General features: G+C 51.6%; 8 protein-coding genes across 8 annotated transcripts; 4 read left to right on the top strand and 4 right to left on the bottom strand.

Moving 5' to 3' along the window:
* Window positions 1–357: 357 nt before the first annotated feature.
* Window positions 358–1,632, bottom strand: ACET3X_002023 (uncharacterized protein; the record flags this gene model as incomplete). The annotated part of the gene is made up of 1 exon (XM_069447380.1): window positions 358–1,632. The coding sequence occupies one exon, from the start codon at window positions 1,630–1,632 to the stop codon at window positions 358–360; it is 1,275 nt and encodes a 424-aa protein (XP_069312265.1).
* A 1,120-nt stretch (window positions 1,633–2,752) lies between these two features.
* ACET3X_002022 (uncharacterized protein) lies at window positions 2,753–4,042 on the top strand (the record flags this gene model as incomplete). Its single annotated transcript, XM_069447379.1, has 3 exons — window positions 2,753–3,388; window positions 3,460–3,960; window positions 4,010–4,042. 3 exons carry the CDS (start codon window positions 2,753–2,755, stop codon window positions 4,040–4,042), a joined length of 1,170 nt encoding a protein of 389 aa, XP_069312264.1.
* A 1,572-nt stretch (window positions 4,043–5,614) lies between these two features.
* Window positions 5,615–7,511, top strand: ACET3X_002021 (uncharacterized protein; the record flags this gene model as incomplete). The annotated part of the gene is made up of 3 exons (XM_069447378.1): window positions 5,615–5,810; window positions 5,859–6,814; window positions 6,864–7,511. The coding sequence occupies 3 exons, from the start codon at window positions 5,615–5,617 to the stop codon at window positions 7,509–7,511; spliced, it is 1,800 nt and encodes a 599-aa protein (XP_069312263.1).
* A 249-nt stretch (window positions 7,512–7,760) lies between these two features.
* On the bottom strand, window positions 7,761–9,671 carry ACET3X_002020 (uncharacterized protein; the record flags this gene model as incomplete). Its single annotated transcript, XM_069447377.1, has 3 exons — window positions 7,761–8,707; window positions 8,763–9,376; window positions 9,436–9,671. The coding sequence occupies 3 exons, from the start codon at window positions 9,669–9,671 to the stop codon at window positions 7,761–7,763; spliced, it is 1,797 nt and encodes a 598-aa protein (XP_069312262.1).
* A 3,359-nt stretch (window positions 9,672–13,030) lies between these two features.
* Window positions 13,031–14,254, top strand: ACET3X_002019 (uncharacterized protein; the record flags this gene model as incomplete). Its single annotated transcript, XM_069447376.1, has 4 exons — window positions 13,031–13,365; window positions 13,422–13,705; window positions 13,755–13,834; window positions 13,892–14,254. 4 exons carry the CDS (start codon window positions 13,031–13,033, stop codon window positions 14,252–14,254), a joined length of 1,062 nt encoding a protein of 353 aa, XP_069312261.1.
* Window positions 14,255–15,154: 900 nt separating this feature from the next.
* Window positions 15,155–16,041, top strand: ACET3X_002018 (uncharacterized protein; the record flags this gene model as incomplete). The annotated part of the gene is made up of 3 exons (XM_069447375.1): window positions 15,155–15,518; window positions 15,591–15,832; window positions 15,892–16,041. 3 exons carry the CDS (start codon window positions 15,155–15,157, stop codon window positions 16,039–16,041), a joined length of 756 nt encoding a protein of 251 aa, XP_069312260.1.
* Window positions 16,042–18,245: 2,204 nt separating this feature from the next.
* ACET3X_002017 (uncharacterized protein) lies at window positions 18,246–18,967 on the bottom strand (the record flags this gene model as incomplete). Its single annotated transcript, XM_069447374.1, has 2 exons — window positions 18,246–18,301; window positions 18,487–18,967. 2 exons carry the CDS (start codon window positions 18,965–18,967, stop codon window positions 18,246–18,248), a joined length of 537 nt encoding a protein of 178 aa, XP_069312259.1.
* Window positions 18,968–19,414: 447 nt separating this feature from the next.
* Window positions 19,415–19,932, bottom strand: ACET3X_002016 (uncharacterized protein; the record flags this gene model as incomplete). The annotated part of the gene is made up of 2 exons (XM_069447373.1): window positions 19,415–19,752; window positions 19,920–19,932. The coding sequence occupies 2 exons, from the start codon at window positions 19,930–19,932 to the stop codon at window positions 19,415–19,417; spliced, it is 351 nt and encodes a 116-aa protein (XP_069312258.1).
* Window positions 19,933–23,500: the final 3,568 nt, after the last annotated feature.

Here is a 23,500-nt window from a genome sequence, read left to right as displayed (position 1 = left end):
CCGCAGACGTCTTTACCAAGTTGCAGTCACGAAGAAGTGTCTTATTGTTATCATGTTGACCCATGTAATCAACCCATGGCGATGCCCCATGTAGCAGCGTTTCCTAGTCCCTGTGGCACGGCTTGTGTTTGCATCATTGTACATGGTATGGAGCCAGTGAAACGAACACGTTGCGGGACTAAGCGCTGAGAAACGATTTCATGATAGCCCTAGAATCCACCAAGTCCACAGCTGCCAATGGGAATGGCCGTATATCAAAAGACAGAGTTTTCGTCATCCATCATACTAATACAAGACCTCACAGGATATCCAATCGTCAAGCCGCATTACTGCAACATTGTAAGCACATCGACCTCCTCATTTCGGTCGCGGCTCGCTCGTAGCAGGCAACTCCTGAGGCTCAGGCACGGTATGCATTTCTTGCGTCTCCGGAAGCATTCCATTTTTATCTTTCTCAGATTGACCATATTCTGGTGGCATCAGAGAGCCATATAGGTGTTGTTCTGGCGGATGTACAAAGTCACTTGGAGCAACCATGTCGCCCTGCTTGCGACGACGCCAAAGAAGGATACTAATAACAAAAAGTGCCAGCCCGGCAGCTGCAGCACCAATACCGATACCAGCTTTGGTACCAGTAGATAGCCCTGTCGAAGATGTACTTGAACTCGCTGTTGTGTGTATGTCGGTGTCGTTGGGCGACGACTCCGGCCTCGCGCTGTCGACGACGCTCCAGTGCCCGGTCCAGCTCTGGTTGAAGTAGTTTGTCTCTTCGCTGTCCCAGTATTCCAGCGTTGTCGCTCCGTCTGCTATTTCGAGTAGTTGATCACCAAGGCCCTGTCCGGTGGCACCTGGTCCGGGTGCTTGGCCTAACCATGTCATCTGGGAAGCCCAGTTGCGACCGAGATACGCTGCTTGGAGGAATGCGCGGCCTAGTTTATCGTGATCTTCTTCGTTGTCGGGATCGCGTGTGTAAGCGTGGCAGGGGAAGTACGGCGTTGGTTTGTCGACGACTGGAACGTCGAGCGTGAGGTTGAGTAGCGCAAAAGGTACTTCGATAGTGACGTTGAGGCTGGCTCCAGAGCCGGGAGGAAAGGTGAAGCTCAGGTACGCCGGAGAGGTGACTATCTTCTCGTAGGCTGAGTCGTCCGTCTTCCATAGGTAATATCGTGTTGTTGCATCGTACGTGATTGGAAGCACCTTGGCGAGGCCTTCGCATGTGTTGTCCGGTAAGGAAAGGTACGGACTGCGAGGGTCGATCCGGACCTTCTGTGCGACCCCGGTCTCGCCAGCGTCGGCAACCAGAAGATCCTGCATGTTGTCTACTTCGAAAGGTGATTCGCCATGCTCAACACCGATGCCGATATCCAGTAGATCGACGACTTGAGGGTCTCGGAAGGACGTTGGCGGACCAATAACGCGACCTTTGTTGTAACCATCGAAGACTAATGAGCCGGGGTAGTCGAATGCCGCGGACCCCACATGTAGTAGGTAGGGGTATAAGCTGATCATTCCATCCGCGTATAACTTGCCGCTATACAAATTGTAAGAAAGGTCGTGACCTGCAACATAATCGTTGGCTGTAAAAGTCTGCACCTTGTCTTGAGCCCCAAGACCTAAATACCCGAGTCTCATGCCTGTGGTCTTGCCGTCGAAAGCGGTAATACTACCATTGTTTGTGTGCTGTATAGAAACGTTCCATACTGTTGTGCAACCGATAGTCAACGCCCGAGCTGTGTAATTAATTGGACCTGCTAGCAGACCGAAAGACGGTTCTTCGACCGTGGGCCGCCACGCGATCGTACCGGTTGCTCCAACATCTGGCTCCCATGTCCCTCCATCTCCGCAAGGACTGTCAGGATCAGGATCGCAAGCAGACGGACCGAATGTGAAGGTCTCAAACGCTCCTCCTGGGTAGACGTCGAGGTCCGCGTGGTTTTGGGCTCCTATCTTTAGACTTGTATCATTTCCTCCTACAGTAATTTTCACAGCCTGCCACGGCCCGTCAGGACCATATCTCTTATCGCTCCAAGGCACCTCGAGGTAGCGCTGAGCGACTGAGGGGGCCTATCGCGAGAATCCAGAAAGACAGGCCTCGTCGAAAGAAAGAGCTTGACAACATCTGGACTGGCGTTACTGAATTGTGAACACACGATGTAGTAGCATTATCAGGGATCACTGCTTGCACTCAGATATAAACCGCTATACGCAATGCGTATGATTCGAAGAACAAAGCGCAACTCCTGTAAGTGACACAAGTCTTCCGATCCATGTTCATTCTTGAGGACAGGTACCACCGGGGCGTTTTGAAGTAAGTCACACTCAAGCCTTCCCATGGGATGATTGGTGCAGTATGCTGCGGTCGATGCATGTATCGGTCCTGGCCTACTATAACGTTCTCGTGTTGCTAGTACAATATGTACTTCGCCCCAGGTGTGACAGTTCTCATGATCGGTCTCTGGCCCCAACAACATGTAGCAGGACTATTCCCGTGAAAGCTTCTCCGCCACGATGAGGACAAACGCCCTTCACAGAGCAAACTGAACAGGGGGCCTCGGCTTTCCCCACAGCCAACGTGTCCGGTTCTGACTGTGAAGGGTGTGAACACAGTCATTCTTGCATACAATGTATCAATTCCAGAAGTTGAGAAGTCTCCAAGACCTCTTCCTGCAAGCATTAGTATCATATCTTGTCGTGTCCTCTGCTAGGTTGCTGGTTCGCGTCGACGCACTCGGGGGGTTTTCATAGACTCGAAATGTCTTCGTCATCCTCCTCTTTACCCTTCTCTTCATCCAGCGATCGAACAGGAAACCTGCCGCTCTCTGTGCGTCTCCAATACGTGCTTTCCGCTCGCAAGTTACGCATTGTTTTCATCGTCGGAGGATTTTTCTTGCTAGTCGGAATCTTTATACGGTTTGATGAGCATATTGTCCGACTTCCATCCCAGTTCCGACCGTTCACTAAGCACAACGCTTCTTCCGCAAAGGAGCCAGCGTGGTGCCCATCCTCAGTCGCAGGCGACAACATAGTCTGGTCAGACTTTGCATACGTGCAGTACGTGACGAACTCAAACTATCTCTGCAACTCTCTCATAATATTCGAGGCGCTCCGGCGACATGGAACGAAAGAGGATCCTCTCATGATGTATCCACAGGAGTGGAGTGTACCTCAAGACGTACTAGACGATGATGCACCTCCTGTCGATTACGAAGGCGGACTGCTTGCTCAGGCTCGGGATAAGTATCACGTACATCTCAACCCTATTCAAGTTAAGACTTATGTCGACGGCAACGACGCGATGTGGCAGGACAGCTACACCAAGTTGTTAGCATGGAACCAGACTCAGTACAAGCGCGTCATCTCCTTGGATTCTGATGCGACTCTATTGAATGTACGTAGTCCTACCCCTTGATCGCTTGACATTGATCGTTAGCGATGGCGGCTTCTGTTAACAAACAGCAGCACATGGACGAGCTCTTTCTCCTTCCTGCGGCTCCAGTCGCAATGCCTCGGGTGTGCTGGCTAGAACAATTCTTCTTGTCATCCCAGCTCATTGTCATCGAGCCATCAGAGGATAGCTGGCAGCGGGTACAGAGCGCAATGGAGCAGCACGAAAGCCACGACTACGACATGGACATTCTGAACAAGGTCTTCGGCGCATCGACCCTGGTGATTCCGCATCGCAGATATGATCTCCTGACTGGCGAGTTTCGCAGCGATGTCGATAAACATGAAGCGTACCTCGGTTCGCCGACAGAGACATGGAATGCAAGAGATGCATTGGCGGAAGCCAAGTTCGTACACTTCTTCGACTGGCCGCTACCAAAGCCGTGGCTGAGCGCTACCGAGGAGCAGACCAGCAAGCAACAGCCTTCATGCAGATCCGTTTCGGAAGGCGAGACGGATTGTACAGATCGTGAGGTGTGGTTAGAGCTTCGAAAAGACTTCTTTGAGCGACGTCTGGTATGTTATAGCCCGGTTTTCCAAACGTTGAGTAACTGACAAATCGCAGCGCATTTGTGGACACGCTTACGACAATGTATAGCGGCGAAAGGGTACACGCGCTGTCCAAGACGTTCTCCTATCGCTTCTCAAAAAGCCATAGCTATTGTCCAACGCATTGGGCTAAGGTTACCGCAAGTGCAGTCGTGCCGACGTTCCTTGAGGTTATGTTGAAGCACCCGCACCAGCTGGTAGCCGTGACCTCCGCGGTCGTGACCGCCAATGCCTTCTATCACTTTATTGCCTTTGTGTCGTGCTTATTTTCATCTCGTTGGCCGTTGCGCGATGCTCGTTTGTGGGCGCTTTCGTATCTTCGTCGGAGTAGGCTGCGGTATTGCGGTCATGACCTGTCGTGTTTGGTGTCTGCCGAGCAGCAAGAATCTCTCATAATCAGTTGTAAAACTATGCGCAGTCTGGTGAGCAATACAACTAAGCACCCAGAGGCGCATCCAGCTCTTTCATCACTACATGTGCGGCGTAGTAGCAGTGAACAGCGCAATTATTGTCGTCATTGCAAATGGAGCTTCTCCCGCTCATTGAATGTTGCCAGAATTCATGTCATTCATACCAGCTTCGTTGCGACTCGTCTTGTCTTTGTTTGATGTTTAAGGTCATGTTTCCTTACTCTTGCCATTCCATTGAAATCAGGGTGACTATATCGGGTGGTCGCGAGGAGGCATTCATTGACATGCAGCATGTGCCACCAAAAATGCAACTGGGCGATGCAGCTGCTTGCCGAGGCCGTTGTGGTGTGTTGGTGACACGGTGAAGACATGCGGCTCTGAATGTCGGCGTTCTGAAGTTCGCCGAGCCCCTAACAAATCATGGGTAGCAAGCTTGGGTTTGGGAAAGCACCACACAGTATGATAAACATGCACATTAGTTGATTGAAGAGCTTTTCGCATCTTGACCTTCATCTTGTCATACGTTCCAGATCTTTTTTCTGGATTAGTCTTTCAGTTACTCGCTATCCAAAGCCTGCCGGCTATATGAACACAAGCTTGCAGTATGAGGAAGACACCAGTCAATGCTTCTGACGTTACCGGTGGGGTACGCAGGCTGCCCCGCACCACCAACCCATGGAAGTGTCAAGAGAACAGGTGCAAGGGAAAATGTAGTGTAGAGGAAAGCTCTACGACTGCAGATAGAGCACAACGTGCCAACAACATAATTCCAATTGCTAGATGACTTTTCATCAATCAGATCATCCGAATTAGTCCATCGGCTAGGATATCTCGCTTTCACCGAGAAGAGCCGGGTTCGATTCCCGGATTCGGAAGAATGTCATTTTTTGCCGCTGTATCTTTTTGCCGCTGTATCTTTTTCCGCGTGGAAAGTTACCTCTCTTTTGCTCTGGAGTAGTGGGGGTTGGTAATCTTTTTCCGAGTCTGCCTAGGTGTAGCACCGTGTAACTACATGCATGCTCTCATGATCGTAAAGAACTCATCTCCATCTTCTCATTGTGCTCTTCTTACGTACCAGTAATATGGTGTATACACGGACGTATATCGCGTCTGCAAGCGCCCCTCCACGTGAAAGCGCGCTTGAACGCGGCGGGGACGCGCCTGAAACCACCACTACTTCCCCACCATCATCATCCTCAACCGTCGCATTAATGGCAAGACTCTCAACACCAGCCTCAAAGTCCAAGACATCAAAATCATCCGCAAGCCACAATGGTCAGCATGCGCCGTCTCTAGCGCACGACGCGGCATTGAGGACTCTACCACGCCAAGAACTACACCGGCCGACAAAGCAAGTGTCCTACGAGCTCGCCAACCATGCCAAAGCCTATCTTGAGGGCGGCCAATGTATATGACACAATGACCCCTGAATTGCTAAGCTTACACTGACTGTAGACGCCAGCGGTTATGACTTCCTTTACAGCCTGCTCGCAGCCGGTACCAGCATCTCGACGCCCGCAAAGCCATACATAGGCTTTCTCGCACCGCCTGCATATATCGCATTCGCCTCTTCCACAGTCGTCGACCCTAAATTCACCACCAAAGCGCAGTCGCAGGACGCTGTCAAAGGCTCCAATGCTGCGCTGCGATATCTACAATGCGTACGCACGACGATCGACGGTCCGGCATACCTAACTATAAGGAAAGCCTTCACGTTCCCAGACGAGCGCATTAGGAGGCGCGCGCCTGCCAAAAGGACGGACGCCAGCTTATCACCGGAGCCGGCTGGCGATGTTGAGCGAATAGCTGGCGAGGCTGCCAACCAGAAGAGCCTGTGGTACCACGCAGACGACTTCTGGCATATCGTAGGGTGGTCGTTCAACTGCGCAGTCAAACACAAGAAACGATGGAGTCGGTGGAAGCTATGGTTGACGAATATGCTCGAATTTCTAGAGGCTGATTGGGATGTCTGCCTAAAGCAAAGTAAGCTGCTAGACGAGGGGATAGATACGGCAGTCCTACAACAGAGCCTGATCTGGCACTACATCGTCGGACATGAGGGAGCTTCCATGAATCGCTCTAGGAGGCGCCGAATGGTCAAAGCTATACTTGCGATGGCCACACCCGAATCACTCAAGGAGTATTTGGAGATATGGGACAAGGAGACAGTAGAACTGAAACGCAAGAGGGACAAAACTCAGCCTGTGAAAGATATCGACTTTGAGACTGGGGAGCTCGCCGACTATCGCAGCGATGAAGACATGCAGGACGCACCAGACGACAGCGACAGCGAAAGCATGGACGAGATAGTTGTGGATACCAGCGCACTGGCTGCAAGAAACATTCGCGAAGCCATCGAGCACCTTGGCGGACAAGACGCGATTGAACTGCGCCAGCGTCTCATAGCACTCGTGCGTATAGTCCTATTCCAGCTTGCACACCATCTAACAAACCCCTCAGCTCGCCCGTGTAGCCGAAGCCCTACCAACCCACTTCACTCCCCTCTTCGACCTTTGCGACACTATCCTCGAAGACTTCAACGCCCTCCCAACCATCATATTCCAAGTCCTACTATCCACAATGAAACTACCGCACAAGACCCGTCTTGCCTTTACCGTCAACCTCCTCCATCCCCTGATAACAGGCAAGCCACCAAACTACTTCATCCGACAACCCACACAAGAAGATTTCGAAGAGATACTCTTACCGCTGCGGGGCACTACAAAGAGTTTTGCGGCGAATGCTAAGATCTCTTTGGTCATAGAGCAGATGGTCATGTGTATGATGGAGCAGCAACTCCTCAAGTCTACGGACGCTCTAAGGGAAGTTATGGAGTCTGGTATCGACGCGCGGAGTAATGTGTCTGGAACGGGGAAAGGCAAGAGGGGTAATGCGGTCGAGGAAGATGTAGCGAAGAGGCTTATGCAGACGTGTTCGGAGAGGCTGTTGGGGCTCCTGGAGGTGTTGGAGATGCAAGATGGGAAACAACCGAGGCCGATGGAGGGTAAGCGCAACGGTGGAGAGGGCAGCTTGTTGGTCTCTTTTGGGTTGAATTTGTCGCCGCTTTCGAGTGCGCCCGAGACGGAGAGCGAGACTGACACTGAGTGAGCTTGAGGATTGATAGCTTTTTCGCTTAGACTGCTAGAGATAAATCAAACGGAACAGCAACGGTGTCCTCTGCAAGGTGACAAGCGCGAAGAATCACAGGGTGAAGACCAAGTAGCAAGTGTGAAACGATAGTATTATTTTACATCATCTTGGCGATGAGGGTATCTTGAACGATTATTTAGGGAGTTAGACTGAAGCTGCTCGCAGCAGGTGCACCGAGTATCTCATAAGAACCAAGAAAGTGACCGTCTAGAAGACGGTACCTTTGGTCTGCTTGCCCTCCTCCTCCTCAAGCTTCTTGACATTGGTGTTCTTCCACACCCAAATGCAAGCCAAGCACAGCGGCACAAAGCAAGCACCCGTGATGACCATCTTGCGTTGTACATCGGCATAAGCACCAACAACAGCATCGCGCTCCGGCGTACCATCGAGGAACGAACTCTGGACTGTGATGCTGCCAAAGATGGTCCTGTACTCTGGCTTGCTGGACTCGGGCAGACGCATGAGCAATTGCTCGGGAAGAATGTTGTTCCACATGGCACCGGCGATGGCGTATCCGATGGACGAACCGAAGCTACCAAAGAGACCCCAGACCGCGTTGACGGCGGCGATTTCCTGGTGAGTGACGGGAACCATGACCGCGAGTTGACCGCAGGTGACGAAGAAGGCCGTTCCGAGACCAACGAGGATTTGTGTCAAAGCAATGACACCAGGGTTGGTAGATGGGTTTCGGAACGGAATCAACAGAGCGGTACCGAGCAGGACGATTGGCACACCAACGGCAGCCGTCCACTTGAAGTTACCGGAACGACGGATCCACAACGCGATGAATGGCGAGAATGTGGAAGAAGTGAGCGAGAAGGCGTTGAGAATGTATAGGGCGTTTGTGATGGTTTGCCTGTGTACGACAATCAGGTAGGAGTAGAAGTATCCGTTCCAGCAGAAGACGGAAAGGAACATGGCGCCATAGAGCAGACAAGAGCCGATAATCGTGGGGTTCTTGAGGTAGTGCCAGGGCAGGAACTGGAACGGCGCGTACTTGGCTTCCCAGATGTAGAAGACGGGGAAGAGAACGAGACCGAGGACGATGCAGGCGATGATGTAAGGGGTCTTCCAGCCTTGGGGAGCGTAGGCTTGGAGACTGAAAGGCAGCACGAAGAGACACCATGCGCACATGAGGAGGATGATACCGAAGACTAGACGATGTGTAAGCGGTTGTGCAACGCCATATTGGGCCAGTATGTAACTTACTGTCAAACTGCACAAAGTAGAACCACAATGATTGGAAAACATTGCGATCCGACTTGACCTTCTTGATCAACCCAACCTTCTTGGCCCTGCGGAACATGATCATCATCAAGATCATTGCCGGAAGAGAGACCGCGCAGAAGATGATAACAAAAGCACCGTATCCCCAGCGCCAGTTGGGGCTATACCAGAAGTCGTCAGCGATCCTGGATCCGGCAAACGTAGCTGCGATGCGAGGGGTTCCGTTGATAGTGAAAATGATCATGCGGTTCCTCAGCGTGGTGATATCGGCAGCCATGATGTCGCAAACGAACAGAACACCAATGTGTCCCGTCCAGTAAAGAATGTGACCGGCAAAGTATGTTTGTACGTTGAGGCAGGCGGCCTTCATAGCCATGCCGACAAGAGTGAAGATGAGCATCACAAAGAAGCCCTCAACGCGACCAAACACGTCGATGACCTTGGAGATGACGAGAGGGATGCAACCGCTCAGTGCAGTCGCCATGATGTTCATGACAGTCAGGAGACCGTGTGAACCGAATTCCGAAGTGACGAAGGCGCCCAGTCCTGAATCCATGGCATTCTGTAGGAAAGCGACAAAATCGATAAGGTACAGGCTACACGGATAGGTCAGTTTTTGCATCCCACCAATCTCAGCTTGGGTGTTGCGACGTACAAGATGAACATGGTAATCAGCGTCTTCTTGTCCCAGATCTCTGTAATTGCGCGTACACGCTGAATGCCGTTCTGGAAGTTTTCCGACTCGACGGACTTTGTTTCACCATCGCTGCCGGCCTCGTGGGCGTGGGCATTGACGCCCGTCTCGCCATTCTTCTCGACATCGACAGTCATGGAAGAGCGCCCATGGCCCTCTACGGGTCGCACCGCATCGGTCGCGGTCAAGTTCGACATGGCAAGACAAGGATGCCGAGGAAATGCCGGGTGAGGCAGGGTATGAAATTGAGACGCAGGTGAGTGACGATCGCAACACCGACAGGCAGTCGTGTCATTCTTAAGTATCTCCACGGCCCACTCTCCGAGAACCGGACAGGGAATGTCAGCTCAGTTACAGCTTATGAAAATTTTGCCATGTGTATCCCACCCGGCACCCGGTGGCTTGGGATCATCTCCCACCGTCCAGGTATCTTGGGATGCCCAGACAGCCTTAGTAGCGGGCTAGATGATCAGATAAGTGCTAGATGATCTGATAAGATCCAATCTCGCCTTGAGCAGTTGCCTGGCTTGTCTTGGCCGTGCCCCAACTCTGCATGGCCAAGGCCTTGGCCCGTATTGCCAGTGGCGGTCGTAGCTCCCGGCTCGTCGAATCGAGCAGTGTGCGCCGAAGCTTCTTTGCCGTGCGGTCCAGCATGATGGCCTCGCCTGATGCATAGAATCACACCAGCGGCCAGGAAGAGCATCCTCGCTGAGCAAGTGCGCGCCGTGGTGTTGCATAGGCGCATGTCCCGCTGTTCATGGCGCGTTCTAGCTGGCTGCACGTAACGCCGGCTCGGAAACGACGTCGTGCTGGAGCCCGAGGCTGTCCACGGGCGTGGGCAGAAACTTCATCGTGGCTACCTGTCTACCTGTGAGCTAATCGATTGATCAATGTATTTCTTGGTAGTGTTGGTGCAAAGCCAAAGAGGTGGGGTGTTGGGACAGCTGTAAGCCACGCGCGACGCGACTACCCCTCACAACAGCCAAATGCCATCACTAGTCGGATTCGATGGTCACGATGACATCTAATCTAATCTGATCATCGCATCAGGCTCGGTCGAAGTGGCCAATTTGCGGGAAGTGATCATCCTCTGGGTTAGTTGGTGGAGGCATTAATGGGAAGAAGGGTCGGTTTCTGCAGGGTCGCGAGCGGTCGCGGTAGTATTGGAGAAGCAGCCACTATCACTATTGCCCCACCATCTCCTGGTCGCCACGATGTCCTGCCGCGACAAGCTTCTCAATTCTACGTGCAGTCCGGAACGCCCCAAACTACACTCGCGATGGTGCGTCTTTGGAAGAAGGGTTTTCCTGTAGAACAGCGGGTACCTGGTGTCCATCCAAGTCATGGCGCGGGCGTCCTCGGGATGTTCCAGGCGCACAACGGTGTGTATTCTCTTTGTCTGACATCGACTTATCCTTCACCGACGAGCCGCGATGTAACAAAATAATATCGACTACCGGTTCAGAAACATGGAAGGAACTGCTCCCTTCTTTCTTTGGCAGGTAGCTTTTACGTTTATACCGAGCTGTTTCAAGGAACACTCGAGATGACAGGCATCGGACCGGCTTCCCAAAGAATATTGAGCATTTTTTTATCATGTGATGAACGCTACGCGCGATTCCCTCTTTTTGTCGTGTCGTTTCAAGGGCCAATGGGCATGACACGCTGCCTTCGCACAAATGCTAACTTGCGCTGTTTGATGGTCCTCGTCTGAACAACCTGATGAAGTCCAATTTCTGTGGTTGTCGCTTACTCATCATGAGAGGTAGTGGTTTCTCAAAAGGATGAGTCTGGATCTTGTGGATAATAAAGGAAACTGAAGCTGGGTGGTGTGAGATCAGTGTCCGCATCGGACAGAGGACGTGAGAATTGCCGTCTCGAAAGCAGCGAGGACGTAGAAGATGAACGTTGAATTCAGAATGAAACGTTCTTCCGGTGGTATACTTTCACATGTCTTGAGCGCGCTGCTGCTATGACTGCATTTAATGCCACCCTCGTCATCATGCTCTTCTCGCTTAATAAGGCCGAACAGCAATCGACTGTGATTGGGATTTCATGGCATCGGACTGATCCCTCGAAAATAGATAAAGAAACTCCAGAATTTTGTCGCTTTCGAGTGCAGCACAAGCTGCAATGATCGATAACGTCTCGTTTGCGTGTTGCGGTGTGGAAAGAACAAGCTAGGAACTCCAGCGCAGCGGGCCGGAGCAAGGGGGAGGCAGACGGTCCGCTCACGTGCGCAGTCATCGGCTTGGCAAACTTTGTTACCCACGCGGAGTGACGCGTCAACTGCTCAATCCCCAACGTTCCCCAGACCATACCGCCCGCTTTCTCACGCGCCAACCGTTCGCCATGCCTCCGTTGTTGGGCAGCGATAGCATACGGTTTACATATGATACCATACGTCCGCCTTTATGCAGCATCGTGGTGCGGCCTGTTAAACTTCGCCAAGAACATATATCGCGCTGGGCTACACGTCACCACATTCTTATCCCTAGAGATCTTTGGGTCCTAGAGTGCGCGTGAACTACTTCAGATGAATACGCCAACAACAACAAGGGCGTTGAGATTAGTTATTAGCTCTGTCAGCTTTAGTATTCGCTATCCAGTCCTGCGGTGCATCGCTGCCCTCCAACCAGGGCTCGCATTTAGAATTGACCCAGCTTCAGCAATCACACCATTGACAGTAGATCACAGCCCGTCAATCGAACGGAAACGTTCGGATGATTGTTTACGTAAGACGATTCAACATTGCCATTGCTGTCACACAAGCTAATAGACACTCTAGCCTCCGTCTAGCATCTCGTCAAGAGGCCGTGCTCACTTCCTACAATTACCGCCGTCATGTATAGAATCGATCCCTACACAAACCCACTTCGTAGCCCAGCTCTGCTTGGGTCCCACCACCTTGTCCTCCACCGAGCGATATCTCCGATTCGAATTCGAACGTACCCTTCACCAGCCAGAAGTATTCTCAACTCACACCACATGTCTTGGGCTAGGTAACCATAATTTCGGACATCGTCTTGCGTCCGAACAGTGTTCGATACCCGTATACCTACACGTCCATATAGAACTTCGAAGATCTAGGCATCAACTTCCATTTTGGAGATCAGTTTTTTGCGTCACCGATCACCTGCCTGGACCTTTATCTCGCTCCAGATTTGATAGGTGATGCTTTAGATTTCGATGATGATGGAAGATACAGCAGTTGAGCGCTTTCGATATAGGACTTTGCCCCCATATTGAGAAAGAGGGAGATGGTCTTATTTTCTTACTCTTAGACTGCTACGATTTGCCTGGAAGAAGTGTCGAGCGGTCGCTGTTTATGTTGTCCTTGCTGGCTGCTTTCGCCTTTTCCTCTCCGTTTATAGCTAGGTGATTGCGCAATTTCACCATCACGCTCACTCTCACGAGTCCAGGTGCGCTCACCCGCACGTACCACCAATTTCCATAGCCTTTCCACCTTGGCCAGTCCACGGCACTATCGACTCTCTTCCTAGCTGCGTTACCAGTCAGTCAACCTCTGCTCACTTTGAGTTCAACATCGACGAAAATGATTATCTTCTTCTTCCTACAACTCGCAGCTCTTGCGGTCGCAGTCGCTATCAATGACCCTGCTCTGAATTACGGCCCTTTCTGCGGCACTCCTTCTCCCGTTTACGATAATGGTACCAAAGCGACCAATTGGGCAGAGTACTTCGAAGAGCTCGAGAAGACCTCCGGTCAGAATGGTCAGGGCGCCACCGACGCCTGGGATGCTAAACCTGGACCGATACCTTGGCCGCGCAATTCGGAGAACAAAGTCGTCATTCCGTACTGCTTCACACAGGAGTGGGATCGCAGAAATATTCGCCATATCACCGAGAGCGGTATGGATAAATGGATCGAGTGCGTGAAAGCCTAGTTTATGCGGAGTGCGATAACTGTCTAACGCCTCTCTCTAGGTATCTTGGCGGTACCGCAGGTGCAGACTCCGGCCACGCTATCAGCTTCCAAGAGCGCTTAGATAGCCAGGGAAATCCAATGTACTGTGCGCCTGTGAAGAAGTATCGCGATGGCTGGAACGCAGGTATACCCTACGACACAGTGGCGATCGAATTCATGGATGGCGGTGGCTGGGGCGGTTCCGTTGGACTGACGCGGAACGGCAAGCCCTGGCAGAATCTTGTTAGGCTTTCTGATGGCTTCACGCTCGGTGGTGTCCTGCACGAGCTTGGCCACGCACTAGGTATGATGTCCCCAGCGAAGATCCGAACAGCAAAGCTGACAGCCACCAGGCCAGGCGCATGAACACAACCGCGTGGACCGCGACACTTATGTCAAAATCCAGTACAAGCAACTCGTCGACTGGGAAGACGCAAGTAGCACCCGCATGTAAACAGATGTTTCTCACATACTAACATCACCAACACAGTGCTGGGCCCGCGCCCGCCACAAAGAAGGCGATCGCGTCACCGAAGATGGCCTCTGTTCATCCATGTATCGCGCTCTGAAATACCAGTGCACCTGCGCTTCCTTCATCAAGAACATGGTCGAGCCCGGTTGGCCTATCAAAGCAGATTCCGGGTACGATCTGGAGAGCATCATGCACTATCCTAGCATGAGTGGGTACGCGAAGCCAGACTGTAACAACGATGGCGAAGACTGTCCTGTTCAACAGTATATGGATTGGAACGATCATGAACAGGGGACTACACTGTTGAATCGTGCGACTAAGCCGAGCCAGATGGATATCATGTGGGTCAAGAGGAACTATCCTTGGCATGTGGAGTCCTGAGAGATGGGTGTAAAGGTATCGATCATTGCGATGCGTGTATGCGCTGATCGGACGCTACATGGTAGCTAGCATGGTTGTCGAGCAAACACAGCTTGTGAGGCGTTGCTAGCTTCCGTGCTGGAATAGTAAGTCTCGCGGATATATGGGATAGATCGACCTCTACAACAAATACACGCAAATGAGATTTTGAGCTAGATTTATTCTCGGCTCCCTCAAGACTCATACTCCACCAACTACTCCCGTTTTAGCATCACTCCTCCCATACCTTCATCCGTTTTTCACATTGACCACGAAATTCACGCCACCAATGCACACATCCTCCCCGACGTTTACACACAAGCCATCTATTGGTCCTCCGGGCCGGCCTCGTACCCGTTCCCGGGTCATTCATCGACGCCACAACGCGTTCTCGATCCTTCCATCGTGGTTTGTTCCGCGCATGCAGAATGCGAGCTACATTGGTGGGCCCTCAAGGCAAATCATTGGGCCGGCTGATGTCGTGCAGCAGGTGTGGCTTACATTGACTTCGAACAGGTTCCTGTCGGGAATGCATATCTACCCGGTGGGCATTTGCTGTGTCAGTGGCTTGCGGACCTTCGCGATGCTGGGTCATGGTTGGCGAATGCGATTCGTTGCCACCTCTGCTACGGTGTATACGGCGATGACCACGATGTCCGCGCGGAGAGAACGACCAGTACGAAGTCATGAGAAGGACGAACGGAGCATGCAAATTTGACGATCTGGTTCGAATCGGGATGAGTGGTTGTGGGATGTGGAGGCAATGTTGTTAGGAATGGATGGTAAGAGTGTCTGTAAGGGTACATAAGGCGTTACTATCCGCCTCTCGTCCATCCAGCTCATCCTCTTCACACGGATCAACACTAAACTCCGACTATCACTATGCTTTTCTCCACCTTTACCGTTCTCTTTCTCTCTTCAACCGCGTTCGCCGTACCTGTCGAGCTCCTTCTTCGCGCTACCGCTCAATGCGGTCAATACCAATCCCAAACCTCCGGCCCATACACGCTTTACACCAATGGTTGGGGATGGTCCAGTGGAACCGGGTCCCAGTGTTCGCAAATTGATACCCTGACTGGTACTACCCTAGCCTACTCCACAACATGGTCATGGTCTGGCACGCCGAATCAGGTGAAAAGCTACACAAACGTTGAGACGGCGTTCACAAAGAAGCAGCTCAGTACTTATACGAGTATTCCGACGACATGGAAGTGGAGCTATACTGGAACAGATCTGCGGGTCAACGGTATGCTCTTCGCGCACTCTTTCTAGCTTCGTTTGCGCGAATACAAGCTAATGCAGATGTAACTTCTCGTAGTCGCGTACGACACCTTCCTCGGTGCATCAGTCAGTGGCACTAATCTCTTCGAAGTCATGGTCTGGCTTGGCGTATTCGGTGGTGTATCACCCTTGTCTTCGAATGGATACCCCTTCACACCTATCGCCACCGTAACTATCGGTGGCACAATTTTCGATCTCGCGTACGGTCTGAATGGCTCCGTCAAAGTATACAGCTTCGTTGCTCGTGGAGGTGCCGCGACGAACTTCAGTGCTGACTTGGTAAGTCGTCCGCGTTGATTCAGTGGAGTTTGTTGGAGAGGCTGACTTTTGCGATGCAGAATCTGTTCTTCAAGTATTTGGTGGCCAACTATGCGAGTAACGGTTTTACGAATAGCTTGTACTTGCAGACTGTACAGGCTGGGACAGAAGTGTTTACTGGAAGTAATGCGAAGTTGACTACGACTGCTTACTCTATTGTCATCAACTAGATAGGGCTTATTGCGTCACATATATGCATGATCAGATTCGAAGGGTTTTATTCATTCGGAAGCATCTACCAATGCTTGTATTCACTTCCAATGGGCATGTAACACCTCAAAGGCCATTGCGCGTATGTAGTACGCATGCATCTGAGAATTTCGCATTGCTCTCCATTAACTACTCAAACTCGGATAGTGACTGGAGAAGCTCACCGTAGCACGCTTGTATACCTTGAATGGCGACCAAAGTATAGGGCTTAACGTAAACACATAAGCTAGGGCCGCGCTGACATGTCGTTGGGTGTTTGGAAGCTTTTCAGGGTCGTCTGGAGATATTTGATGCTGGTCGCACAACCTGGGAAGCCGAAACACGTAACAATGCGACGTTGGAACTTCTAATTCAATCTTGTAAGTTTTGATTTCTTTCAGCTTCTCGCGCCAGGTGTGTTGAGGCGCTGTTAAGCAATTGTACCACCATTGCAAGACTTGGTAGCGCATCAGATTCAGGGTTTCGAATGATCGGTGACTCTGTGTCTCCATAGTATCGCTGTCATCATAGATTGGTAGGATGTCTTTGGGGTAGAAGTAGACAATGCCACCTTCCCACTCAACCCAAGGGACGGAAAGGTCGTCCATCATATGCCAGATATTTCTCACGACGTTACTGGCAACTCTGTGTAGAGTGAGGTCTGGACTACGTGTATGCATTCTTCTCCAAGTATCGCTTCCATCGTAAGCTTGAACCACCATTGTTAGAAGACAGGAGCGCCCAGGTATCCGCATCTGACCCAATTCGTACATAGGGATCGTGCTGCGCGGTGCAGATGACATTTTGATCGTCATGATATCGCGATATGTATGGGGGTCAAAGTTGTCCAGCCATTGACGCAAAACCTCGTTTACCGTATTTTTGTTATCGCCAATTGGAAGATGTAACACCGGTAGCTGATTTCTGGTATTCCTCATGCGTTCTTGCCGCCATGACTGTAGAGTCCTTAACGGTTTGGCGTGATTACTGTGATCCACTTCGCTCGCTCCATCTGAGGCATGAGTGTATTCTTGCTGAGTCGCTACATCAACATTCAAGTCATCGCTCCCATGTGCCTTTTCATTAAGGAAGTCCGGCGGGTCATCCAGAGTCAGCGATGATACCTCGATGGCATGCAGAATAGGTGTATTTCGTGCTGATTGGGCTTCGTGTACACCATGTTTTGCTTCAAATCTTGAGTATTGGTCGTCAACTTCTGGTAAACAGTCTGCATAGCGTGCGGTTTCGACATTCTCATGAGTAGTTTCACTCAGCTTCCGACATAACTGAGCACCAGACAATCGAGTGCGTCTCTTCCGAACTGTAAGTTCAGATCGTGGTATTGGTGATTCTCTATCCAATCGTCCGACTGTTAGACCAGAGCTCGTAACATCGTCTTTCAAGACTTCTTTTGATGACAAGAGGGTATCGGTCGAGGGACATGCGCCTGAGGCTGCATCCCGTTTGTTAAGATTCATGATACTTTCTTGATAATTGGAGGAAACAACGCTTTCGGTGACAATGTATCCTCCACTACAACAAAGCCCCAAAAAGCTGTTTGTCACATCGGATCCAAAATTCAGAGTTTGAATATCATCTGTAAGTGATTGGATACTACAACGCGTCGAAGGCTCGGCTTCTAACATTGATCTGATCCATTGGCATGGTATGCGAGCGTCATCGTCATTTCCGGTCGACAACATGTCGCACCATTCTGTTACGGCAGAAGTGTTGGCGTAGTATAAGCCTGATTTTGTGCCGTGGTCGTTCATAAATGAGTTGAGCTCTGGTATTGAGTGGTGGCAAAGCTCCGTCCAAATCTCAAGAAAGACACATCCGAGAGACCAGATATCTGCGGATGCATTTCGGGGCCGGTTGGTGGCGACTTCCGGGGCAGCATATCGTAGCGTAGATTTCGATGCAAGCCCAGTCGTAGTATCATGACCTGTATCCGACCAGTCTAAAGTGGTGCCGAAGTCGGTAAGGTATACTTCGTGAGATTTCACTAGCACATTCTGATTGCCAGATTAGCAGCCGAACTCAAGGTTCTGCGATCTACTGCCCACCTCGGGTTTAATATCTTTGTGTCTTAGCTTGTTCTCGTGAAGGTAGCGAACAGCAGAAGCAAGACATCCGTAGAATGTTCGAACAAGCGAACGGGTATCCGGCGACAAAGGGTGGGCGCTCAGTAGAACTTTAAGGTTGCAATCGGCGACAGGTTCCATGAGGACACCAACATAACTGGTACGTGTTAACTGTAATCCATGGAGAACGAACTGTCGCACCTTACTGTGGATCTGTATAGCTCCCTATCAATCTCACAATGTGCCGGTGTGATAACTTCTTAAGCACTTGTAGCTCATTCTCGAAATCGCGTAGTAAATCTCGGTCTTGACGGAACGTGCGACCCCTGGGAATGAGCTTACGAGCATATTCTCGGTAGCTGACGGTACTGAGAACCTTGTCGACAAAGCCATAGCCTCCTTTCCCAAGCTCCGCGACCTTTTTGAACGGAAGATCATCTGGATTGGAGAAATGGCGATGCTTGCTCTTCTCCTTCTCTAGGTCGAGCGCTTTTGTGAGAACCCTAGACTGAACGTCGAGAAACCGGACTCGGGATGACTGGTCCTTAAGTAATCCTGGCAATGTTCTCTGGTTAAAGGGTAGTGACAGATCGGTGATTCCGCGGTCTAGAAACGCATCGATGACGTCTAGCTCGTTGATAAGCCGAAGTGTGGTATATATGCGTGGTATGCGACTCCACGAAGGCTTGCCGCTCTGGTGCAGCAAGTGAGAGATGCCTCTCAGATCGGTTTCCGTGAAAGTCGACCGCGTGGAGAGCTCGACTGTACCGGACGGAGGAAACCAGGCTAGCATAGCCTCGTCCAGCAGCGCGATTTCATCCATGATAGCGTTGTTTCGGCATATGTATGCGTTCGGCGTCGTCTACTCTGGCAGGTTCGCTCCGTGTAAGGATACTGGGGCTTGGGAATGGGAGCATGTAGTATCGCGATACTACGAGAGTGCGTCATAGGAGAGAGAGAAGATGAGTTGGTGCAGGCCGGGCGAGAATGCCCAGGCTTGTGCCGCAGCACATGGAGCCAACGCATGGCTCCAGGCAGAAATGCCTCTTTGCACTGCCTCCTGCTAGGACGAAGGCCTGCACACCACAAATGACGATGTCTGCTGTAGTTCATTCCTTCATTTTAAGGTTGTACAAGTGTTATACAAACAACTGGAGTCTATCCTGCGACCCAACTATGAAAATCCGTCACTGCCAAAGCCGACGGCCCCAGAACGCCGATTCGCCAAACGCCCATGTACCCCTCCATGAGTTTCTTACGCATGTGCACCTCAGCCACGAACATCAATTTCGCCAGGATACGGAAACGCGATAGCTTCATCTTCAAACTCCGCACCGATGTTCAGTAGATCGATGCCCGGCGTTTCGGTATCGCGCTGGAACCTCACGCAAGGCGTCGCAAAGTCGCATTCATCATCCCCATCGGATACATCGCACGAGCTAGCTACTGACTTCACCGAGGGAGCCAGCTCATCCCTCATGACATTGTGCGCGCGATAGTAACGTTGTCGCACCCAGTGAAAGTATACGGCAAGCACATCGCGATGATTCGGGATGCCGATGGAAACGAGCGAGCGGCGGGACGTGAGCTTGACAGCGTAGAGATGGGCTAAGAATAGGTGGGTCAGCCGAGAGATCGAGGACGCTGGAATTTCATTGGTTGATGATACGGCTGCGAGGGGGTGCTAGGCTTCAAAAGGCATCATGCGCCACAACGAGGCGCAGCAATCTGTGGAGAAGGATCGGAGGTGGAGACGGCATAGTATGCTGACTTACCGTTGCGAGACATCTTACACCGGGGTAGATGCTTTGTATGAAGCTTGGACGTGGTTGGGCGTAAAGGCTAAGCAGTTGGGCTGTCGTCGAGTGTGGTGTTGCGAATGAATGATTCTGACTGAGCGTTTGATGATCAACTTCGTTCGGCGGGCGTCTCGCTTTATGTGGGTTCTCCTTGGGATGGGAGCAGTGGAGAAGAGTAGCTGTCGAGCAGTGGCCGGATGTTCAAGGCGGATATGAAGAGTTGATGTGCAAGGTGAGGACGTGGTTGGCGAGTGAGCTTTTCAGCTTGCGCATACAAATCAGTATATCCGCAGAACGAGCAAGAGGGCAATGCGCATACGCGTCCACAACATACTTATGAGTCTCCCAGTGGCCGTTTTCGTGACCACGTTGAAGCCTCACGACCAAGGCATATACCCTTTTCCCGAACGGGCACTTGGCCATTGCGTATCGTGGAGTGCACCTTTGGTAACCCATCTCGCCGCTTACCGAGCCTAGTCGGCCGGCAGAAGTATCACGTCCGATGTAAAGAGGGAACTTTGTTTCAGCCACGATGGGTAGGGCTCATGCATAGAACCTAGGATCTTTCGCGGTAGAAAGACGCACATCAGTCCTCGTAGCCGGGGGTCGTGATGTCGCCGAACCGCGTATGGCGAAAATGTGGTTGCAGTTTCAGAACTTCACCGGCAGAGCGCTGCAGGAAAAACGCATGCGATCGGGGGCCAAGTTCTCGCCACACATTACTTCGCATCACCAGATTCTGGGCGTCGTTACTCCTTGCATGTGCATACTACGTGCGCTGACAATCACTCGAGCAAAGAACGCGTGGGCCTCAAGTGGTGGGCGTAGCGGCAAGCGCGGGGCTGCAGCCCTCCAGCTCTTTGCAGGTGTCTTACAGCGTCACTAGTCAGGGCCCACCAACAAGACTAGTTTTGCTCGCCCATTGCTGCCAAGGTACGTTCTGCCGTAGATATAATTGTACGCTTTTTCTTTCGACGTTTTCGCACTAGTGCTCGGGAATACACAAGCGCGCCAAACGACGTAAGCAAATCTATTGGGCTGCTGTACGTTTGGAGGGTGTGCCTGACAGGGTTTGACTTTTGTCGCCGGGCAGTAGGTCTTTGCGCTCCAGGGATATATGCTTCTGTTTCCTTTTTCTCGTACTTTGTCCTCGTCATTCTGCAGCCCAGAGGCCTTTGTTGGTCGTCGTGTACACTTTGCATACACAAGCTCATCGGTGCCTCGGGATAACGGTTTGATGAAGCACCCCTTCCGGCCAGCGCCAAGGCGTACCTGGGATATATGCAGGCTGAGTCGGAGAGAGAGCAGCTCATACAGAGCTAAAACACAAAGTCCAATGGCAGAGGTCTGACGCATACGACGTAGCTTCACGCCGTCGCAATGGTATGCGGCCCCCAGGGTCCCAGCAGCCAGGGACGCGTGGTGTCACAGTATACTAATGTCTTGGGAGTTGGCAACACCAGTCCAACCAGAGCCTTCTCCCCTTTCCGAGCGAGCCAATAACACAGTCCCAGTGACATGAGTAAAAGGCATAAGGTATTGGCGTTGTCGAGAAACAACAACTTGTAAGATCGTTTGTCGCGTGGCCTAGAATCAATTTTGCTTAGGAAGACATACCGAGAGGATGGATTCCAGATACGTCGGCAGAGATGGGCGTCTCTCATTGGGCTTTTCATCGGTAGTCAAGAAAATCCAGTTCATCTCTTGTAGCCGAGCCGACATGTGACGCAGAAAGCGATGTACGGAAGTCGCCGCAATGTAGTCCAAGTCTTGCAGTTTGTTTTTCCTTACAAATTGATGAGAAATCCCCGTCAGAGTCCTGCGTTATCGAAGTGGTACAAGACTGCGCAGGCTGGCGCCCCGAAAGAGCTGTGGTCAGCACTTTAGTGAACAGCGCCACAAAACTAACGTCCGGGTAAATACGCAGTGGAGCACTGCAAGCGCTGATACCGGTTCGGTGTCGTCTTTTTACCGATCAGTTGTTGCAAGCACGGCGATGTCGTTTCTGAATTCCCAATTGCTCGGTGTCCCGATTCTGCTGCGGACAGTGCAAGGCACTCTTCCATAGGACATTGCGTAGCTTATTCCTTGCACGATGTAGTGTGGTCCTACGCCCGACGTCTCCAGTCGACGCATGCACGATGGTCAAAGCATGGCCGTCACTTGATCTTGATGTGCAGCGATATTGCATGGTCCCTGATCAGCATTTACTCAAGTAAGCTTTCCACATATTCGCCACTTGGCTCCGTCGCGGCATCTCTTGCACGTTCCTTATGCCGATTGGTCCTAGGTGTGTCGCCCTGTATGCATGCAGCATGCGATGCTTATTTCTAGAAGGAAACAAGACATTTCCAGAAACGGTGCGCCAGTTGCTGTACGGCTGAGATTGGTAAAGATGGATGGTTATTGGCTGATATTCTCCTCCACGGGCGTGGAGGCGCGACTGACCGGTCAGCATAACGTAGCACGGCACAACGTTTGAAGAGTCGGCGGGACTTTTTGACATGCGTGTGCGTGTGCCATATTCAGCGTCGGAGGAAGGCAGTGCCGCAAGGATGCGAGCGGAGGTTTGATGTGGACCGCGGCCGATCGCGACACAGTAGGCCTCCACAAGGAGCTCGAAAGCGACTTTACACTCTCGTGGTAGACCGCGGCCGTCTCGTCAGGCACGAGCGCAGACTGGCAGAAACACAGCCCCCATGCGGCTCTTGGAGCTAAGGGATGCGCTCTCAAGGTCTGTGACGTACACGCCACATGAAACCGTCGATGTCGGATAGAAGGTCGAAGCCAACAATCAGGTGTATATACTAGCCAGTAACGATTCTTGACGACATCTGAGTGCAGCCATCATGCTACCCATGATACCAAGGGATCGGCGCCGTAGCTCAGAGCGTAACCATCTCCAAGAGGTGTGCACTGGGCTGGTTTGGAAACACGCGCTCGCACCGAAGTAACCATCAGCCAATTGCAGTACATTCCTCAATGCAGAAACTAGAGGGTTGACGGCAGTAGCCGATTAGACCTTGCGTGTGTGTGGCGTCGTAGGCTGTCGACAAATCGACGGTTGTCGGTCCTGGTGCGCCTTCAAGCCCGCGGAACGCGTCATCTGCTGTTAGAGGTGAGGCATCGCGTCGACAAATCGAGCTCAGGTTTACTGCATCGCGATACAGTTAGGCCTCCGCTGAGACCGAAAAAGCGACTTTACACTCTCGCTCAGGTTACTGCAAAAACGTTTGCGCGCGTCCAGATGTGGCTTTCCGAATAGAAGAAGACGATTATCAGAGTTTAAAAAGGGTGATAGCATATGACATAAGACCCCAGGGGAAAGAACTTCACGTACAGCCAATTATTGTGTAGATGAGTGAAGGACGAGTGAAAGTCGAAAGCGGAAATGTTTAGGCCGCCCGCAGCTTCCGGTTCTGCACGTGACAGCGCGAGCACATTAACCAAGTTGAGACTAAGACATGACGTAGTAGATCACCATTCATCAGTGCACTCTCATCTGAAATCCGACATTACGCATACTCGTCTCGCTGCTAACCCGCCCAAACGCGTCA

This window comes from Alternaria dauci, chromosome 1 (assembly GCF_042100115.1).
Source record: "Alternaria dauci strain A2016 chromosome 1, whole genome shotgun sequence".
In the NCBI taxonomy this organism is placed as follows: Eukaryota; Fungi; Ascomycota; class Dothideomycetes; order Pleosporales; family Pleosporaceae; genus Alternaria; species Alternaria dauci.
Note: the sequence above shows the minus strand (reverse complement) of the source record. Positions and strands in the feature narration are given on the sequence as shown.